This window comes from Schistocerca piceifrons, chromosome X (assembly GCF_021461385.2).
Source record: "Schistocerca piceifrons isolate TAMUIC-IGC-003096 chromosome X, iqSchPice1.1, whole genome shotgun sequence".
NCBI lineage: Eukaryota > Metazoa > Arthropoda > Insecta > Orthoptera > Acrididae > Schistocerca > Schistocerca piceifrons.
The window spans coordinates 452406683-452428251 of record NC_060149.1 but is presented as its reverse complement, the minus strand read 5'-3'; the positions used below and the strand labels follow the sequence as shown (position 1 = coordinate 452428251).

Below are 21569 nucleotides of genomic sequence, written 5' to 3'. Positions count from 1 at the left end.
ACTAAGGTATGTGTTCGTTTCGGACTGCATTTGCTTCCTAAGAAAACTACTTCTGTTCTGGTATATCGCAGCGAATTTCTCGCACTTCGCACATGGCTTGGGGACATTGTCATCCTTTTCAAAATAGGCTTTTTACCAGTGCCCAATTTTTACCTTGTAGCTCTGCAGCCTTTATCAGGTCAACCAGTACATCCAGCAACATGGACTTCCAAAATGTGCCATGTGCTCAGATTCTCTCAGTGCTCTTCAGAGGCTACTCATGCTGTACTCAGTCCACCTTTTAGTACAACGGATCCAAGAATTCCTTGTGGGGGAGCCGACATGGTGTTCCTGTGGGTTCCTGGTCACATCAGTGTGCAAGGGAATGAGGCTGCCGTTACTGCTGCAGCTTTGCTCCCTCAGCCTGCTAGTCATTCTGTTCCCTTGGATGATCTTTGTGACACTGTCTATTAACATGTAGTATCACTTTCGAGTGCACAATGGTCTTCTCTCCAGGGGAATGAACTTTAAGACATTACAACTCTCCCAATAGCATGTAGGCTTCCTCTTGGCCCACACATCGTGAGTAGGTCATTCTAACCGAGTTGTGTATAGGACACTGTTGATTAAGTTACAGCCATTTACTGAGTGGCGATCCTGCCCCACTCTGTGCCTACTGCTCTCAATCCTTGACAGCACACCACCTTCTGATCCGGTGCCCATTTTTTAACTGTTTATGTTTACATTTATGTTTGCTGTCTACTTTGTCAGATATTTTAGTGGATGACACACATTCTGTCAATGCATCTTACTATTTATTTCCTGCAGCAGCCTGGTGAAGCAAAGCATCTCAAGATGTTTCAAGAAATTTTCTCCAAGGATATCCCTGTCCTTAGCTGCTCCTCTTTTAATGTTGGTTGATTGGATTTTTGCCTTTTTCACTTCTGGTTTTTATTTGGTTATTGTTTTTTCTTGTGTTATGATATGGACAGTTATGACCTTTGCAGTTTTGCTCCCTAGAGCTCCAACCAGCTGAATTAAGAACAGACAGCAAAATATCATTCTCCACCGTAATGAGAACAGCTGTGAGGTGGCACCTAATTACTGCATCGTTAGGTGGGGCAGGGTGGTCGCCCACTGTGCTCGAACCTCTACTGTTTCTTGCATACATAAATAATATTCCTTTAAATATGACAGGTGATTTAAAAAAAAATATTTCGGTTTGCTGATGATGGTAGCTTTGTAGCGAAGGATATTGAGTGCAACAGGGACAATATATCAAATAGTACTGTTCAAGACATATGTCCATGGCTTCTACAAAATAAATTGATGCTAAATCAAAGTAAGACTCAGCTTTTTACAGTTTCTAATACAAAGCTCAGCTAAAATTCACATTTTCATTACATTGAAGATTTCATTAAAAAACTGACTACTGATATATTTACCATTACAATAGTATGTACAATAAGTGACAGTTCAACATGAAAATTAGACTACTGTGCTTATTTTCATACACTTATAACATATGGCCAATATTTTGGGGTTACTTTTCCAATTAGCAAGGAGTATATCTGACTCAGAAATGGGCAGTTAGAGCAGTATGTGTTGCATGTCTACGAACCCCTTGTCAAGCCCTGTTGAGGAATCTGGAAATTTTGGTGTGGTCTCTCAACATATTTTTTCTTTGACATCATCTGTTGATAACAGTATGAGGCTACTCTCAATAATTAGCAGCTTTCACTCAGTTAATACAAGGCATAAATCCAGTAGCTATTTGGATCCTTGACTCTTGTGGAGGATGGGTACAGTATTCAGCTGCATCCATTTTAAAAACGCTACCACAAGAATAAAAAATCTTAGCAATCATCCTCACACTTTCAAGTCGAAACTGAAATATTTATGCATGACTCACTCCTCCTACTCTGCCAGGGAGTTCATGGAAAAAAATAAGCAAATTCCTGTGTTATATTATTGATTATGTCAGTTATCTGCATAGCTTTTGTGTAAATTTTATTTTATTTGTTATTGACTTTTCTGATTTAATTTCATGCATGATTTTTTCCACGGCCATGGAGAGTGGCTATTCAATTTGGCTCTGTGGAAATAGATGTGTAAATAAAAATAAAATGTTTTGCAGTTGTTGCTCCATGAAGGACAAGTAAGAGTAGTAGGGAAATTAGATGAATAACTTCATCATACTAAGATACCGTAAAGGTATCTGTAATGAATACCAGGGGTCAAAGGACTTTATACACAATCACACTCTGCACTAGGTCTTAAGAGTGATTTGGCAGCCAGTAGAATATGGTCATTAGTCACTGTAGTGTCACCCCCTGACGTCATTCGAAACCAAAGACGCTGGTGCAAAGTTACAGATGACTGCTGTGGTGCCACTAATCAGAGAGCAGCTGCCATCAAGTGCCCTCTGATGAGACCATGTCACAATCTGGCAGATAAGATGGCCCAGGACTGGCCAGAGTCAGTATCATAAACAGAAATCTAATATTACATGAACTAGACTTTCTATAATGTGTTTCAGATAACTTGCATTATTTCCAAGGATAATTCTGTGCATATCCATTGTTGTCAATGTAGGATCTAGGAAGCAAGCATACTTGGTTCACCAGACAAACAGTCAAATAGCCATATTAATGACTTTTATTACAATGCTTAACTTTGGCAATTGCATAGATGTGTCACAAGCAAAGGGCAACATACAAAATAATTAATCTTCTTCAGTATAGACAATTCCAAGTCTGTGCCACATGGAGTGTACAAGTGAAATGACTAGAGATGATGCTGCTCCAAAGTCACTAATCTTGAAAGTGCTATTGAATTGGACTGTCACCAGTTGCGGCACTTATGCCCTCTTCACATAGGAGCTGCTGCTGTCACATTGTCGTCCTGGAGAGAGGTCCGGTCAGCATGCGATTGGCAGACTTCTTCTCACAGCCCTCTCTTCCCTGTCATTCCTGGCTGGTGTACCAGAGCTTGACTTTATGCCGTAATAGCCAATAAACGGGGTCGAGTTCCTGCTAGTTTCACCTATAACCGGCAGAAACTCTGAATGGATCCAGTTGTAATATCACTCTTGATAGTTTGCATACTAGTTGTCCATTGGAAATCTCACTTTTGCAGGAACACATAACTTGCATTGTAACCTACAAAATATACACTCCTGGAAATGGAAAAAAGAACACATTGACACCGGTGTGTCAGACCCACCATACTTGCTCCGGACACTGCGAGAGGGCTGTACAAGCAATGATCACACGCGCGGCACAGCGGACACACCAGGAACCGCGGTGTTGGCCGTCGAATGGCGCTAGCTGCGCAGCATTTGTGCACCGCCGCCGTCAGTGTCAGCCAGTTTGCCGTGGCATACGGAGCTCCATCGCAGTCTTTAACACTGGTAGCATGCCGCGACAGCGTGGACGTGAACCGTATGTGCAGTTGACAGACTTTGAGCGAGGGCATATAGTGGGCATGCGGGAGGCCGGGTGGACGTACCGCCGAATTGCTCAACACGTGGGGCGTGAGGTCTCCACAGTACATCGATGTTGTCGCCAGTGGTCGGCGGAAGGTGCACGTGCCCGTCGACCTGGGACCGGACCGCAGCGACGCACGGATGCACGCCAAGACCGTAGGATCCTACGCAGTGCCGTAGGGGACCGCACCGCCACTTCCCAGCAAATTAGGGACACTGTTGCTCCTGGGGTATCGGCGAGGACCATTCGCAACCGTCTCCATGAAGATGGGCTACGGTCCCGCACACCGTTAGGCCGTCTTCCGCTCACGCCCCAACATCGTGCAGCCCGCCTCCAGTGGTGTCGCGACAGGCGTGAATGGAGGGACGAATGGAGACGTGTCGTCTTCAGCGATGAGAGTCGCTTCTGCCTTGGTGCCAATGATGGTCGTATGCGTGTTTGGTGCCGTGCAGGTGAGCGCCACAATCAGGACTGCATACGACCGAGGCACACAGCGCCAACACCCGGCATCATGGTGTGGGGAGCGATCTCCTACACTGGCCGTACACCACTGGTGATCGTCGAGGGGACACTGAATAGTGCACGGTACATCCAAACCGTCCGAACCCATCGTTGTACCATTCCTAGACCGGCAAGGGAACTTGCTGTTCCAACAGGACAATGCACGTCCGCATGTATCCCGTGCCACCCAACGTGCTCTAGAAGGTGTAAGTCAACTACCATGGCCAGCAAGATCTCCGGATCTGTCCCCCATTGAGCATGTTTGGGAGTGGATGAAGCGTCGTCTCACGCGGTCTGCACGTCCAGCACGAACGCTGGTCCAACTGAGGCGCCAGGTGGAAATGGCATGGCAAGCCGTTCCACAGGACTACATCCAGCATCTCTACGATCGTCTCCATGGGAGAATAGCAGCCTGCATTGCTGCGAAAGGTGGATATACACTGTACTAGTGCCGACATAGTGCATGCTCTGTTGCCTGTGTCTATGTGCCTGTGGTTCTGTCAGTGTGATCATGTGATGTATCTGACCCCAGGAATGTGTCAATAAAGTTTCCCCTTCCTGGGACAATGAATTCACGGTGTTCTTATTTCAATTTCCAGGAGTGTATATATATATATATATATATATATATATATATATATATATATGTATATATATATATATATATATATATATGTATATATCCCTCCAGAATTTGTATCACTGACGTGCAGGAATGCCCAAAAATAAATAAGTAAGTGTGTTGTTCTACTTAGCACCATGCACAGTGAAGGCACAATTGATGATGAAACCAATAAACCATACATTATATGAACCACAAGTTGAGAAAGAGAAGGGTTGACACAGTCAACCATATATGCAGTAAATACTCTGTGACTAGTGAGTGGCTGCATGGTCTGCTTTAGTAAATATCACTGACATCAGTATCCAAATATTGTTTCAGTCCAGTGCAGAAACCCAAAGAGGATACTTTTGAAACAGCAGTCTTGACAACTTATGAAGGCTTCCTACTCTTTAAATGATATCAAAATATTTTTGGCACCTAGTAAATTGGAAGAACCTTGACAACTGGAAGAGCCTCCAAACAAAAAGAAGAGTCGCTGCTTTACATGCGGCTGAAAAAGAGAATGTTTCTACTGCAATTTGTTGTCAGTGTTAGATGTTTGTGTGCAAAAAGCATGCCTCCATTGTCTGTGAGAAGTGTGCTTGAAACACTGTGAATACGCTCGAGGAATAGGATGAGTAAAATTTGTGTATACGTAATAAGAACAACACATCTAATAAATAACCTGAAAATGATACAGTAAGTGCTGCAGAAGTAATATGCCCTGTGAAATAAATGTAGACAAAGTGTAATGTGAGAATTATGTCTGTTAGAAATTTGTTGTTAAATAAAAGAGTAAGATACTTTTATTAGATTTTGTAACTACCTGTTAAGAAGAATAAAATTCAAACATTAAAATATATTTTGATGTATGTAAAAAGAAAAATAAAGTACATTTTTTTTCCAATACCAATCACATTAAGACAGTATTTTTCATGACTCTAAAGAATGCAATGGCCAGTTGGCAGAGTCAACCACGCAACCACTGATGTTACAAAAACTGATGCAAACACTCGATGGGTAATGTAGGGTAATGATAATGTTTTCTGACATGTATCTTACACACCACATTTGAAAGAATTCCATGAATTTTTGTATGGTCCTATTCTCATACTGAAGAATGTGTCTGCAGGAAAATGGTTACACACACACACACACACACATACACACACACACACACACACACACACACACACACACATTCCAGTTTGTGGTCCTTGTCAACATATCTGTCTACTGCCTGTCTGCTGCTCAGTATTTCATCTGTTTGATGAGTAATGATTTATACAGGTATGAGTATTCTTTGGTTTACTTTCACTCATTTTGATAATAATGACTTCATCACGTTGCCAGTATTCTGTGAAACTCCTTGTGTGTATCCAGTTTTGTGACACTCATGGTTCAATCTGGAGTAGGTGTAGGATGTTTTAACTACACGAATTTGATGAGTGAAAGAATTACACTACAAATATGAAAAACATGATTTTATATTCACAATACAAAGTACATAACTCAATACCTATGAAAATATAATCGTATTTGGTATGAAAGTAAATTTACAATGGCAGATGTACATAAAACATAAATAATTATTATTATTACAGCTTATATTAATGTTTCATTTTGATTCAGAATAGGCTTCAAGCCTCTCGCTGAATATGAAGAAAAGAGATTAATTTATGACTTTTATGAATATGGTAAACACAAATAAAAATGTATCCCACAAAAGTTGTGGAAGTATTTATGTTCACCACAATATTTGTGAAATATTAGGCACAGCCAACATAAATAACACATGACTGAGAGACATCACTAATTTAAATATAACTTGTGTATAATCATCCATGTTAATATCATATGTTCACTTAAGAGAAAACCCTGAAGTTAGTGAACTACATTATGACATCCATGTGTCATACAAGGCAGATGCGGTCCACATTGACAGTCATTTCATTGTAAGATGTCTCTTGCTTAATTCAGTGAATATCCTTCAACACATTCACATACTCAGGTCACCAACACTAGTGAGGAACTTGTTAAATCTTCATACTCTTTTGCATAGCTGTTCCATCTGTTACGAATTAATTATGTATGATATCCAGTCTACTGTCTCTGCAACACGATGATAAATTCCAGGTTGACCTCTCTGGGCACATGAATATCCAGCTGAGACAATACCAATCAGATACCACCTTCCAGCTTTTTCCAGCATTAATGGCCCTCCAGAATCACCCTGTTCCAAAAAAAGTTGATAACATCAGCTTCATTTCGCCATCTACCAATAAAGTGCCTTTCATTGGAGGAAAAGTAAGAACCAATTTAATGCTTAAACTTCAATACAAGATGCAACTACTTGTATTTGTAAAAGTTAAAATGTAAAACATTCCTTTTGTTTTCTATATTCAACTATATGTGTTTTAGAATTGAGAGAGGTGAAGGGCATTCTGTTGGGGAACAAAATGCCTTACTAAAAAAGTCAAACAGTGGAAAATCCAGGACAGAATGTAACAGTATTGTGAAAAGGAAAGTTGCTACTTACCATGTAGTGGAGATGCTGAGTTGCAGATAGGCACAGCAAAAAGACTGTCACAAATATAGCTCTTTGCCAATAAGGCCTTTGTCAAAATTAGACGATAAACACAAACATACACAATAGAGACTGCAGTCGTGTGTATCCAGTGTGAGTTGCATTTGCGTAAGTGTGTATGTGTGTGTTTGTTGTCTAATTTTGACAAAAGCCTTACTGGCCGAAAGCTATATTTGTGACAGTCATTTTGTTGTGCCTATCTGTGACTCAGCATCTCGACTATTTGGTAAGTTGCAACTTTCCATTTCACAATATTGTTACTAATAAAGAAACAGTTTTTATATAAAATAATCTACATCTACATCACCACTCTACAATGAACAACTGAGGAGCTTCTTTTCAAAACCTGATAAATGCAAAAAATTAAATTTCTGAGGAAATGCATTTTTTAAAAATATCATAGCACATTACTGATTAAATAAATGAGATAATTTAACATTTACACAGCTTTTATAGGCATGAATCTAATTGAATGTTTGACTTTTCTAAAATTTTCATTGTTTACTTCAGAGCAGAGGGAAAATGTTTCCAAGGTTTTTTTGCAAAAGTCAATAAATCCAAAGATGTAAGTTAAAAGTTTTGTGAATATATATACTGAAACTGATTTTTCTCCAGTTTCTTTTTTATCTTCAGCATTAAGTAAAGAAAGCTACTTTATTGTTCCTTTTGTGTATGTATAAATTCAATAATGTACTACAATATAACACTTTAGTCTTGTACTGTTCCATAACTGATTGATAGACAGAAATGCAAAACACAATTTAAATACAACATAAAATACTGGCTACAGCAGTACTAAACTGGAAATCTATTGACCACTTTTAACAGTGACCTTATAAAACCCTTCTGCTCCTTTTGGCACATTAAAATGCCTCTTAAGTTTTAAGGCACATTTTTTTCTTTTCCTTGCTGACCACATTCTTGTTTTCCAGGGTGGCTGTTTTCCCCACTTCCTGGCTGCAGTTCCTGGACTCCCATTATAAGTAACTGATACTGACAAAAATACCTTCTTCTTAGACTTTTCATATGCCATCACTCGTTGAACAGTTATTGTGGAAGGCATCTTAGATTGTAGGGCTTTTAGAGCATTGGACTTCAGATCCTTTGCTTCCCAATCTTTATTTAGTATTTTGATGATGCTATGTTACTCCAGTGCTTTATAGCATTCAGTCAGTGAAATAATAGCATCTTTTTTCTGGTAGTCTTTATCCACTCTACCAAATACTAGGTCGGGATTAGGGCCTATAGCTGTGACCAACGATAGACAATAATGTACCAGCTTATTAAATTTTCTGCTTTCTTCCATGAAGGCCATCAGTGTGCACATGATTAGTTTATTTATATTTTGATTGGTACAGGAATCAGAAAATAAATCAGTTTCATTTGGTACATTTCCTAGCTGCCTTAAGTTTCTGAAAAAGTCCACTAGAGCAGAGGCTGCTTGGTTGCATCCTTTCAATCCAAGTATAAATAGCAATCCTTGCTCAGGAATGAATCATAATACACAGATTGTGTAGCTAAACCTGTCTCGAATAGCATACTTCACATTCAGAGAGTTTTGGTGTTGGCTGATTCTGTTTTATATCAAAACATACTTTAGGCACATTTGAATTTTTTTCCTCCATTATTGCAATGAACTTTTTTGGATGAAGTTTCTGCAGCTTGTGGTTAGTTACTAACTGATTGTTTTTCTCAATATCTTGTTCCTTTTGGTACCCTATCTTTGGACATCCCTGATGTTGCATGAAATGTTGTGGCATTGTTGTACCTGTAAGTACTGTCTGGCCATCATTTTTCCTTATGCTGTATGTTATTAAAACAGTATTCTTCCATTTTGCATCTTTCTTGATGTTCCTTCTTCCTAACAAAGCTGGCTCAAAATGAGCAATGATCAGAAGTTCAAGTTATTTTATAAACCACTAATTTGTTTCTATTTTTGGTTCTGGTAGCAAGTCAGCATTACACAGATTTTTAACAGGGTCAGAACTGAAACTTTTTTATGGTTACTTACAAATCATAATTTGTCTCCCAAAATATTAAAAATACCACATACCCCAAAGTATAGACCCTCCCCCCCACACACTGCTCTATACACATGCCCTTGGGTGAGTGCCAATAAAATATTTTTGCATTCACAGGAGAAAGTTGGCGATTGAAATTTCATGAAAAGATCCTGCTGCAATGAAATTGCCTTTGTTTTAAGGATTGCCACCTCTAGCTTGCATATCATATCTGTGACATTCTCTCTCCTATTTTTTATTAATACAAAATGAGATGCACTTCTCTGAACGTTTTTGATGTCCAACATCAATCCTATGTGATGTAGATACCACAATGAGCAGCAATAATCCAAACGAGGATGGACAAACATAGTGTAGGCAGTCTCTTTAGTATACTTTTTGATTTTCTAAGTATCCTGGCAATAAATTGTAATCTTTGTTTAGCTTTCCTCACAACATTATCTATGTGATTCTTCCAAGTTAAGTTATACATAATTTTAATCCCTAAGTATTTAGATCAATTTACAGCCTTTAGATTTGTGTGGTTTATTGTGTAATCAAAATTTAATGGATTCCTTTTAAAACTCATATGGATGATTTCACACCTTTCATTATTTAGAGTCAATAGCCATTTTTTGCACCATACAGATATCTCGTGTAAGTCATATTTCAGTTGGTTCTGGTCATCTAATGACTTTACTAAACAGTAAATGACACCATACTCTGCAAACAATATATGAGGGCAGTTCAGATTGTCTCCTAAATCATTTCTGTCGATTAGAAACAGTAGAGGGTGTATAATATGTCCTTGGGGGACCCCAAATATAACTTCCGTGTTACTTGATGACATTTCCTCAATTAATATAAACAGTCACCTTTCTGGAAGGAAATCAAAAGTCCAGTTGTGTGACAAACAGTGTCAAAAGCACTGAGTAAAATTGAAATATGGAATCAATCTGAGATCCCCTGTTTGAAGCACTCATTAGTTTGTGTGAATAATGAGTTAGTTATGTTTCACAAGAATGGTATTTTCTGAATCCGCACTGACTATTTGCCAATAAATCATTTTCTGTGAGGTAATTCATAATGATCAAACACACTATATGTTCCAGAATCCTACTTCTAATTGATGTGAGCAATATGAGTCTGTGATATAATGGATTACTCCTATTATCTATCTTGAGTTTTGGTGTGACTCTTGCAATTTTCCAGTCTTTAGGTATGGATCTTTTGTTGAGCAAGCTGTTGGATATGATTGCTAAGTATGGAACTTTGTGTCAGCATATTTCAAAATAAATTGACTCGTGTACAATCTGGACTGGAGGACTTGTCTTTAATAAGTGATTTAACCTGCTTCACTACTCTGAGGATAGCTACTTCTAAGTTATTCCTGTTGACAACTGTTCTTGATTCAAATTCTGAAATATTTAGTTCATTTTCACTGGTGAATGAATTTCGAAAAACTATGTTTAGTATCACTTCTTTAGTGGCATTTTCATCAGTAACATTATAATTGCTATCAAGCAGTGAAGGTATTGATTGCATCATGTTGGTGGTGTACTTTATGTATGACCAGAATCCCTTTGTATTTTCTGCCAGAGTTTGAGAAAGAGTTTAGCTGTGGAAACTATTAAAAGCATTCGCATTAAATTTTGAGCTTCATTAAAACATTAACAATTGTGGGGATTTGGTGTTCTTTTATGTCTTTTGAGCTTTTGCAACAGTGTTTTGATCTGTTTTGTGTAGCATGGGGGATGTGTACCATCTCTTATTAATCTATTTGGTATTCAAGGTGTTTGGAAATTCTGTGACAATTTTCTAGGACTTGTAAAGGGGAGTGAGTATATAATATTTTGAATACAAACCCATGTACAATGGGTTCAGTTCAGAAATGTAAAGCATCCATATCTGCTGAGGGAAAGAGAAAGTCTCAGAGTTGCTTATCCACGTATGCAACAGGGTAGACAGGATGATATGTACTGCATCAAACTGTCACCTGAGGTCACTTAATGTCAGCCTTGCTGTGAGACCTATCCACTGCTAGTGCAGCTCTGATTCAGTTAACATGGTTCAGTTCATGTTTTTGGAATACACAGACATGCTCCTTGTGTTTGGGAAAACTCTACGTAACAGAAGAGTTGCTAGTTGGATGTATCATGAACATTTTTGGAAATGTAGCACACCATTGCACAAACTTTTTGCCCAAGTTACACAGTGGATCCAAGAAACAGGTACGTCCACCATGAGGAGGCAACACCGTGGTGCTAACGGCAATGCCACATGACTAGATTTGAAGATGTACCACACCACATTGAAAAGAACTCGTCAATGAGCATGCAAACAATTGCATGTGCAATGGGTGCTACTCACAATATCATCTCATACATTCTGCGTGAGCAACAATTACATCCAAACCACTTACAAAGGGTACACACTATGGGTTCAGTCAATTTTCCACAATGTGTTGCCTATGGCATGTGGTTCCTCCACCACTGCATTGACACACTCCTGTTTCTGTGCCAAGTTCTATCACTGATGAATGTAAGTTCAGTAGGGACTGTGTTCTGAATTTGCAAAACAGCCATTTATGGACAGACGAAAACCCTCATGCCAAACATGTTCAGGGGCTTCAGCAGCAGTTTGGTATTAATGTGGGGGTAGGTATTCCGGACAGTAATGTGATTGTGCCGTAACTCCTTCCACCTAAGCTAACTCGTCCTGCATGCTTGATCTTCCTATAAAATGTATTGAACCCTTTCTTGGAATATGTGCCACTGAACATTTGTCAGGAAATGTGGTTCAGCATGATGGAGCACCATCTCACTTCTTACATGTTGTTCAGAGACATCTCAACATATGATATGGTGAAAGAAGGATAGGCCAAGGTGCTCCAACCACGTGGCCACAGCAATCACCCAACTTCACTCCTATGGACTACTTCTTATGAGGCCGTGTGCAAAGTTTAATTTACAAGACACCTGTAGAGACAGAGGAAGATCTGCTGGCATGAATTTTGGCCACTGCACTAGAAGCTGAAGAGACACCACATGCGACGAACAGTGTGTAGCAGAACATGCTTCATAGGTACGACATCTGTAACAATGTTGCTGGTTGCCACATTGAGCCACTGTTGTAATGCATCAGTACTGTTCTGAACATACAGTATGCCAATTTCTTTTTGTTTCAGAATAATGTAAACATGTTATGTTTCAGTGTTAATACAAACAGACGTGCTTAAGTGATAAATGGATGTTTCATTATATTACCATTAAAATTGTTTCCTAATAACTGTACTGCATCACACCTAATTCAATTTCTCAAGCAGAAGAGGATGAGTTGAACATCTGAATTGAAATTGTTGTAGAATGGAAACAGTACATTTCCAGACTTGGGTTCCTATTTAAAATATTATATACTCACTCCCCTCTAAAAGAAATAGAAGTTTTTAACAGCAATTTCTGAAAACCCTGTCTAACCCTCAAGTGCCATCACTAACATTTCTTTTAATTTAAGCTACAGTCAGCTGGGAAGGAGTGGAGTCTGCCTCTTAGGAAGACATCAACCGAATTTTTGTCTGGTTTATTATTATTATTATTTAAATAGATACATTTTGCAGTTTTATTTGGTACATTTGGATGTTAAGGTGTTCAGTCTTACTACAATGACACTGAGGTCACTAACCCCATATCCATCTTGATGTTCCCTATTTGCTCAGGATTAATTTTTTTCTAAGAGGTAAAATATGTTGTCACAACCATTTACAGTTTGAGTGGGCTCCTAAATTAATTGTTCACAATAATTTTCAGAGAAAGCACTCAAGGGACCTATAATCACTTGATTCTGGTTGTCTAGCATAAGCTCTACCCATACTAGCTCAGAGGAACTATCTATTTCAATTTCATTACAAGTAAACTACTTCTAACAACAATAAAATAATATGCAGTAACAGCTTTTAAATTAATGTGTTTCAAAATTACACTGACAAAATTTGAGCAATGTAGAAGGTGTTTTGAGAAACAAAATGAGAATAGGAACCCATGTCTAGAAATGTCAACCATAGTCAGCCATGTCATCACTGGTACTGTTGTTGCTAAGACTGTAGAGTTGGCAACTTTCAGAGGTTGTAGTATGGACCAAAACAAGAAAAAAGTCCAGTAAACATGGGCTCTAAAATGCATAACTTAAGAGCTATGAGCACTTGTTCAAACACAGTAATGAAGATGAACAAGTGCCCATAGCTGCTCAGGTACACATTCTAGAGCCCATGCTTACTGTACATTTTTGGTCCATACTGCCACCTCTGAAAGTTTCCGACCCTATAATCTTAGCAAGAACAGTGCCAGTCTGTGTATTCCACTGTCAGAGCTTTCCAAACAATTTTCGCTTATCACTTTTGACTTTTTTCTTTCCGGAACAAGGTCCTTTGCCTCAGATTGATACATTTATTCTTCTCCATCAACTCTGAATGTCTGTAACATCATCACAGAATCACCCTGCACATATATACATACAAAGGGGATGGTGCCTACAACTTCAATGCTCTGTAGTGTCGTTGGATTTCTGAACGCAAATCCCTTTGAAGTTCTTTGGTGTAATTTTGAAACACCTTGTATATTAATAAATTATATTACTTCCAACTCTTGCACACGTGAGAGCAAAAAGAGTAAAAGTTCCATTACCTGACAGGAATCTTTACCACCTCCTCTATATCCAGCACACATCATCTCATCATAAATCACAACATTGATTCCATTTGACTTGTGCCACCGTTCACATAATCTGTTGTCAATAACAGGAACATCAACTGCTTGAAGTGTCTTTGGTCTCAGTCGGGAACCTATAACAAAAATGCTTCAGTTAGGTTACTTTCAAGTCTATACCCTGTTTTTCTGAAATGATATAGTCCCATATAGTCTTTGTTGAACAACTCCGAGATAATACAAGAAAGAGTAGCTAGCACATATCCTAATTAAATAATGTAAGGAAAGAATAAATTTTGTAATTTTTTTATTTTTATTTTGTTTGTCATCTTATGTGTTTTGGGATCGTGGTGGGTTTCTTTTACTGTTATATTTAGCTTGTCCCCCTCCCTAAAACCCCTAATTTCCCGCAATTAACCCGTATTGTAGTTTTGGAGTGAGGTGTTATTGGCTTACTTATACGTATTTTCGTGTTTGTTGCCGTGTATATGTAGTGATATCATAGGTACCATATTGGAGACGCTTAGAATAGCCATTTCCACCATATTGATGACATCATGGGTCAAAGCAGACGGGTGGAACCGGACGCTTCCGTTGACACAAAACTTTTATATATTGAGTCCTGAGTGAAGTATCTCAAACTCCATCTCTAGTAGGGCTACTGGTGAAAGCAACAACAGTATTTAGTATCTTTGCTGAAACATTCTACGTGTGCATGACCACTGACCTGCCCGGTTCATCACTTCCCATCACCAGTTCCTCTGAAATGCACTGATAAGAATTGTTTCATTAATCATCTTGCAGTTCTACAATAACCCTGGTCTGAACATTTCATCATCCTTGCACGCTGCATCCAATACTCCTCCAAATTTCTCTTTCTTTTCTATTGTTTCCTCCGATCCAACCCAGATTACATCCGTATCATTTACACACAGCAAAACTATTCTTAATTGATTCATGAATCACGAATGGGAAGTCTTACTGTCAGTATGTCTCCAATTATCTTGCCATTCACATGTTAATCCCTCATGTTCCTTTCTTGTGTTACTAAGTTTCTTTATAAGCTTAAATTTAATTGTTTTTATTATCATTTTGTGAGATCATCTGGGACAAAATAATATGTAGCCTCATTCTTCTTAGAATGTGCACAATCAGTACTTCAACTGAAATGTTATAATAAGCGTCTCCATGCGGATGAAATGCATATGCATACTTTAAATAATTTGTGTCTCCTTTATTGGCCCTAACTGGAAATGGTATAATCCTGAGGGGCAGGACTAAAAGAATTAGCCACTTGAGAGTTCTGCAAGAAACTTTCTTCACAGATGAATTACATTATCTGGGGGTCTCCCAAAGAGTCATGCATTTGCATCTCCTATAATTAGTTCTGTGTGGTCATTCTGCTTTAAACTGCTTTGGATGATTACTGCTAGATATTTGACAGTTCTTAATTCCAGTAATTAATTACCAATGTGTGACGAGGTAAGCTGGAACAATTGTAATTCCTCTCTTGTTTTGCCATCTCCCTCCTTTAAATTCGCCATGTTACTTTTAACTTATTATCATTAACATACCTGAATATAATTTCCATTTCTGTAAAAGAGAAAGATTGGCCCTCAGTTTTAAAGTAAATAACACCAGAACTAATTTTGTGTTTAGTTTTATGTATATGATTTTCTAATTTATTTTGGTTATTCCTAGTTAGTAACTTTCATCATAGGGAGAAATTAGTTATTGTTTCGTAACTTAAATTCTATTGTTGACATATAAACAAATATAAATTCCTGTAATAATTATAAACGTTTGGAAGACGAAATGCTAGTAATCTTAAAGTATCTCTTTGGCTCTATTCGAAAACATGTTAGCGAAACCAGCCCTTCATTAATTCCAAAGTAACCAACAGTTTTGTCAAAAGTATTGTTTGCGTAAATGTATTCGTTAATTTCATGATTTAAACAAATGATTCGGCCTAAACTTCGTAGTAGAAGAAACTGTTAAAAAGACGCAAGTTTTCGGTGTATTCAGTTAATTTAATGGGTTAAGCTGTAATTGTAATTTCTGTAAATTTAACATCGAACAATGTGTAGTTTCAGCACCTATTATTGTGATGATATCTAAAGGCCCAATTTTTTGTCACGAGACAGTCCGTCCACGGCCGAGTTTCAGACGAGTAACCTGTGCTGGTTATAACAACAACAATGCTTCAAATTAACTGTGGAACAAGTGTTAAACAATTAGACCGTGCGTAAGAACAGTGGCAGTGTCTGCTTCATACGTGCCTGGTTATTCTTCAAGAACTGTGAACTTTGTGGTTAAGTTTTACTGCTTGTAGCTGTTCAGCAGTAAACTATCGTAGCAGTATGTGGAGTTTCGCCTGCTAGCTATTAATGAGGCTAATCAAAAGTTAAACAGTAGTGCCCTGGCCATATAACTGTGTATTTTTTGGGGGGGTCTGCTACATCATTTAACCCTTTCGTGGTTGATTGGTCATGTATGTCCCACTAACTTCGAGCGCCAGTTCGAGTGTCGGGATATATGTTACCCAGCTCTGCACGGTGCTGCTATCTAGGGACGACTGTACTGAACCTAAGAAAAAAATAGGGACTGCACTGCAAAGGCAATAGAGAAGCGGTGACTACTTTTGTTGACTTGCGTGTATATATGGCCGCTGCAACGCCACTTATTTGTGTCATTCTTCAGTTTTCATCATTTCTCACTTTCCAGCGATGTCTGAAGTAAGTAATTCATCTTATTATTAACTTAATAATCATTTTTTAGTGCAAAGACAGTGTGGAATGTACTTCTCAGCGACCGTACTATCTTATAATCGAAATAAAATTATTGGGACAAATGTGTCCCAGCAGGCATTATTTGTAAAGGTTAGCAAGACAATTGATTAATGGGTATTCATCTAGGAAAAATAAGGGATCAATGCCCACTTTCTTCCCAGCAAAGAGAGGAGTCTCTAGTGTGCCAGATGACGTCCGGCTCGTGAACGTAGGCAAACATGTACCGAAAGACAGTGGCACTAGGAAGCGATGCAGATTCTGCAGCCAAACTCTAAAGAGAAGAGAACAAAAGTTGTTTGCACTGCTTGTGGTGTACCACTATGTTTTTCCAAGTTTCATGGCATGTAAAGTTTTGTAAGTATTGATCATGTATCATGAAAACTGAAATGTAATGAATATTTTTTACAGTGGCTCTACACAAATAAAAATATTACATGCATGTATAATTTGTAGTTATTTTATTCTCTGCAAAATCCTGTTTATGGCTAAAAAAATAAAATTCCGAAATCAGTCAGTCAGCAGAAAAGGTATCTTGCGTTGGTTCATGGGACATGTGTGTCCCACTTCCTGTTGTGAAAAAAATGGAGAACTTAAAAATATTTTGGTGGTGAAAATATAATAATGGGACTGAAAAGAAACTGTTATCACCTTAATACTTTAAAAATCTGTAAAAAAATGAATTTTATCCATGAAAGGGTTAAAGTAGTCAGTGTCGGAATCCACAAATCCCATTTTTCAGCCAGTGTAGCAACGCAGTACGTCGATACCGAGGACAACAAAGCAAATAAATAAAGCAGGTGGAACCGCTACATGTGGTGCCCTCGCGAGTGAAGATATTTGTACGACTACGTAATCAGGACTCGTGGACTTTGAAAAGTGAAATGAAGAGCGGTTTCCAGTGCAGCGGTGCAATCGCAAATCAGCGCTGGGGTTTCATAAATGAAGAAGGTGCAGCAGCCAATCAGCGATCGGGTTCCATGGAAGCAGCCAATTAGCACGCGGGTGCACACAGCTGACCGGAGGTAAACACCTCGCCGAAAGAATTACAACTTGCCGGCGCACGGCGTACACACAGCCGCAGCCGTACAGTGGGTGGACTGAGAGGACAGAGTAGCAGCAGACGAGTAATTTAAAACAAAGTAATTCATTGCGAAAGCTGTTTTGTACGTAGCAATACATAATGAGTGACTTTAATGTACAAGGCAGTGTGACTGAGAACAAAGTAGTAGAGGTTTCTGACTGTAAGTGTAATGATGATAGATACGACGAATCCATTAGTGATGAAAATGAGGTATTTGAGTTTATTGTGGATAATGATGCCAATGCTTTAAGTAACGAAAGATTTGTTGTATGAACAAGATCACATGGTAAGTAAAAAGAAAGTGTGTCAACCTGTAAGAACAGCAAGCGTAGATTTCATAGGAAAATTTTGAATATATTAATAACACAGGGGGTATAGTAGTAATGTATGTTTCTGGAATAAAAATTATTGGTGCTACTGGTAAGCTATCATAGTGTGATACGAGATATACTATTAAATGTAGAATTGGTAGAACAGCTGTTGAAATACAGTTTCTTGGTAATTCAAAATCTCAGCTTTGATGTAATATTTGGGACTAAATTCTTGTGCAATTAGCAAGTAGGGGGTTCAAAATAAATTGGTACCATGATTAAAGACTTTCTGTAAATCAAAGAGGTAAGGTAAACTGAAAATGAAAGAAGTAATGAGCTCATGTGTGAAATCAGTATAATTTGGTGAAGCAGCAGAGACAATTGTGCAGTAAAAACTATCTTAAATACCAGATATTAATATTAATTGTGGTGTAATGGAAGTGTGTGTGTTCAGTGCAGTCAGGATATTGAGAAAACTATCTGCCTGTAGAAGTGTCATGGTATGGCCTTTTCTAACATTAAGGACGTAAAACATTAAACAAAGTTGCCTGGAGTAATGCCTGTGGAATGTATTAGCAAGATTTGTAAGTATGTTACCCTTCAGGCTAGAATGCAGTGAAATAGTAGTGTGTCCAAGTGATAATTCTGTCTGATCAGGGAAATACGGAAGCGTCCGATCCCGCCCGTCTGCTTTGACCCATGACGTCACAAATATGGCGGAAACAAAAACAAACACACACAATTTCTACAAGAAGCCTAATGACACTAACGGGACAAGCGCGGGAAATGGGGTGTTTTGGGTGGGGGGGGGGGGGGCAAGCGAAATATAAACAAATTTAGACGCCTTGCGTAGCTACAACGTGTAAGTGAAGACAGCCATGCATGAATACCACCCACCTCCCCAGGGGTCGTAACCCCTGCAACCTATAGAAGATAAGGATGCTTCAGTAGCTGATTAGTGTTTTTTGTCTTTTTTAAAAAAAATCTCACGGGATAGAACGAACAGATCAGAAAGATAAATAAAATAAGATAAAACAGAACTGGACACAGCCACACACAAACCAAACTCCGCGCCGTCATGACGTCACACACACCACCCTTACGTCACGGGTCAAAGCCGACGCGTGGGATCGGACGCTTCTGCCGACCCCCATTTCCCGCGCTTGTCCCGTTAGTGTCATTAGGCTTCTTGTGGAAAGTGTGTGTGTTTGTTTTTGTTTCCGCCATATTTTGACGTCATGGGTCAAAGCAGACGGGCGGGATCGGACGCTTCCGTATTTCCCTATTTGGTAACATTTTGTGACTTTATGGGGATTTAATTTTCTGGTTTGAATGAGAGTAGTGCTCAGTTGAATAGAGAAATAGGGCGATGATTTTGTACAACTTCCATGCCCTGTTTGAGCTGAACAGTAATTTATGTAATGGTGACTCTCTTCTTTTTTCGTAATGTAATGCTTAGTAAATCTGTGGTACTGCACAGCTTGAGTTTTTGCGGAAACAAGTCTTGAAGGTTTAACCAGTGTCAGACAGTTATGCCTTAGAGTAATGTCTTGTAGTATAATGTGCACTTGATAAAATTATTTTTTTTTTACTCCACACCTTTCATACTATAGTCAATTTTAGTGTTAATTATTTTAATATTATGAGAACTATATAATGTATGTATGATGTAATGACAATCATTTGCCATTACTGAAACATTTTTTCTTAGACTTAAGTTAGAAGTATGTGTACTAAAGTAGGGCATTTTGTCTCATTTTTACATGTACTGTGGTGGAGGAGAATCATCTCAAAGGGAGCTGATCACAGTGCCTTTCCTAACTGCCACTTGGACCTGTTGAAGGCATCGACAGATGGGTGAAAGTGTTGGAGCTTATTGAAAAAGGGAAAGTGCTTGTGAACTGCAACGTGCAGTGTAATGTAACTTTGTTTACCACTCATGAGGATTTATTTTGTTTAGCAAGACAGGACTTGTACAAAGTGGTAGGTTTTTTAAAATGTAATCCTTGTTTAACCCAAAAAAGGACATATCTTATGATGATGGATAAATTTTGTTAAAAGTATAACTTGTAGATATTTTGTGATGTGTATGAAAATATTTTGTATGGAAAACGTAGCTGTCGATCTATGACTACATCATTTAAAGTAGTCAGTATCAGAATCCACAAACCCCATTTTTCAGCCAGTGCAGCAATGCAGTACGTCGACACAGAGGACAACAAATGAAATAAATAAAGCAGGTGGAACCGCCACAAATGGTGTAGGATAGTAATAACAAGCTTTTCTGCGTATTTATGTACAAAGCATTGCATTTGTTTATACTGAGGATCAATTGCCAGTACTTGCAGCAAGCATTGATCTTCTGCAGGCATTTTTGCATTTTGCTGCACTGTTCCTAGAAGCACAACTTTCATAAATACAACAGAATTATCTGTGAGCACCCTAACTGAGTTTGATATTATCTGCCTAGTACTTTATACATATTGTGAACAGAAAGCCTAATCATTACTTTCCTGGAGAGCTACTTTCACATCTGACATTTTAGTCTCATTGAGACCAGCATACAGAGTTATAGTTTCTAATAATTGTTTAACACAGTCACAAAGCTAGTTGGATATTATTTAATCTCAGATTTGGTTCACTAAGCAGCAGTGTCAAACAGTATAAGTGGCTTCCAGAGACCAAAGAACATGGCACTGACCTTCGTGCTGGAATATATGGCTTTCTGGACCTCACGGATAAACAAAAAAACTTGTTTCACATGTATGATACTTGCAGAATCTGGAGGAAAAAATTTGTCTCAAAAAAGATCATAATGTGTGATTATAAAACATATTCCATTTTGTACGACAGATTAAGATCAGCAGAAGGGCCTATAGCTATGTGCATTTGTGCCATGATCCTTCTTGAAAATGATGACCTGCACCTTTTTCTGAATACTTGGAATGTTTCATTGCTACAATGACCTCAAATAAACTGCTGCTGCTAGAAGAGGGAACATTGTCTTTCAGATCCAGCAGCATTTTCTCTATTGAGAAATTTCATGTCATATCTGCAAAAACTTGTCCCTGTGTCTGATGGTAATAATCACGTGATGATGGATGAAGGGAACCATAGTACGATGTTCTTCAGTGAAACAATTTCAGAAAATGGAACTCAGTATGTGATACAGCCCTCACTATGTCATCATAGCTCATTTGGGTCTGTTCACTGGCTTTACAAAGTAATGAGACTGATTAGTGTTCTGCAGTAGTTTATTAGTCAGCATATTACTTTCAAATTCGATGAGTGATTCTTACACTACTCTTATTTATCTCATTGTGATTTTGTTCAACATTCGTCAGCTTGGAATTTAGATTTCTTTAAATCTGTCATGAAGCTGTCTTTCATATCTTAGTACCTTTTTAAGGTGGTAAATGAACCAAACTGAGACTTTTCCATTAATCAGTCTTGCTTGGCATACACCTGTATAACATAGACTCTTGAACATACAGTGTGAGATGAATTTTGATGCTGGTTGCTCAGATAA

The 21569-nt window shown here is 38.4% G+C and overlaps 1 protein-coding gene across 1 annotated transcript in view; it reads right to left on the bottom strand.

Moving 5' to 3' along the window:
- Positions 1 to 6182: 6182 nt before the first annotated feature.
- LOC124722416 (serine proteinase stubble) overlaps positions 6183 to 21569 on the bottom strand; it is a gene marked incomplete at its 5' end in the record, with an annotated part of 281318 nt that continues 265931 nt past the window's right edge. The window contains 2 exons of the mRNA XM_047247582.1: positions 6183 to 6805; positions 13839 to 13996. Of these exons, the coding sequence (XP_047103538.1) occupies positions 6647 to 6805; positions 13839 to 13996 (317 nt within the window). The remainder of the gene's footprint in view (positions 6806 to 13838; positions 13997 to 21569) is intronic.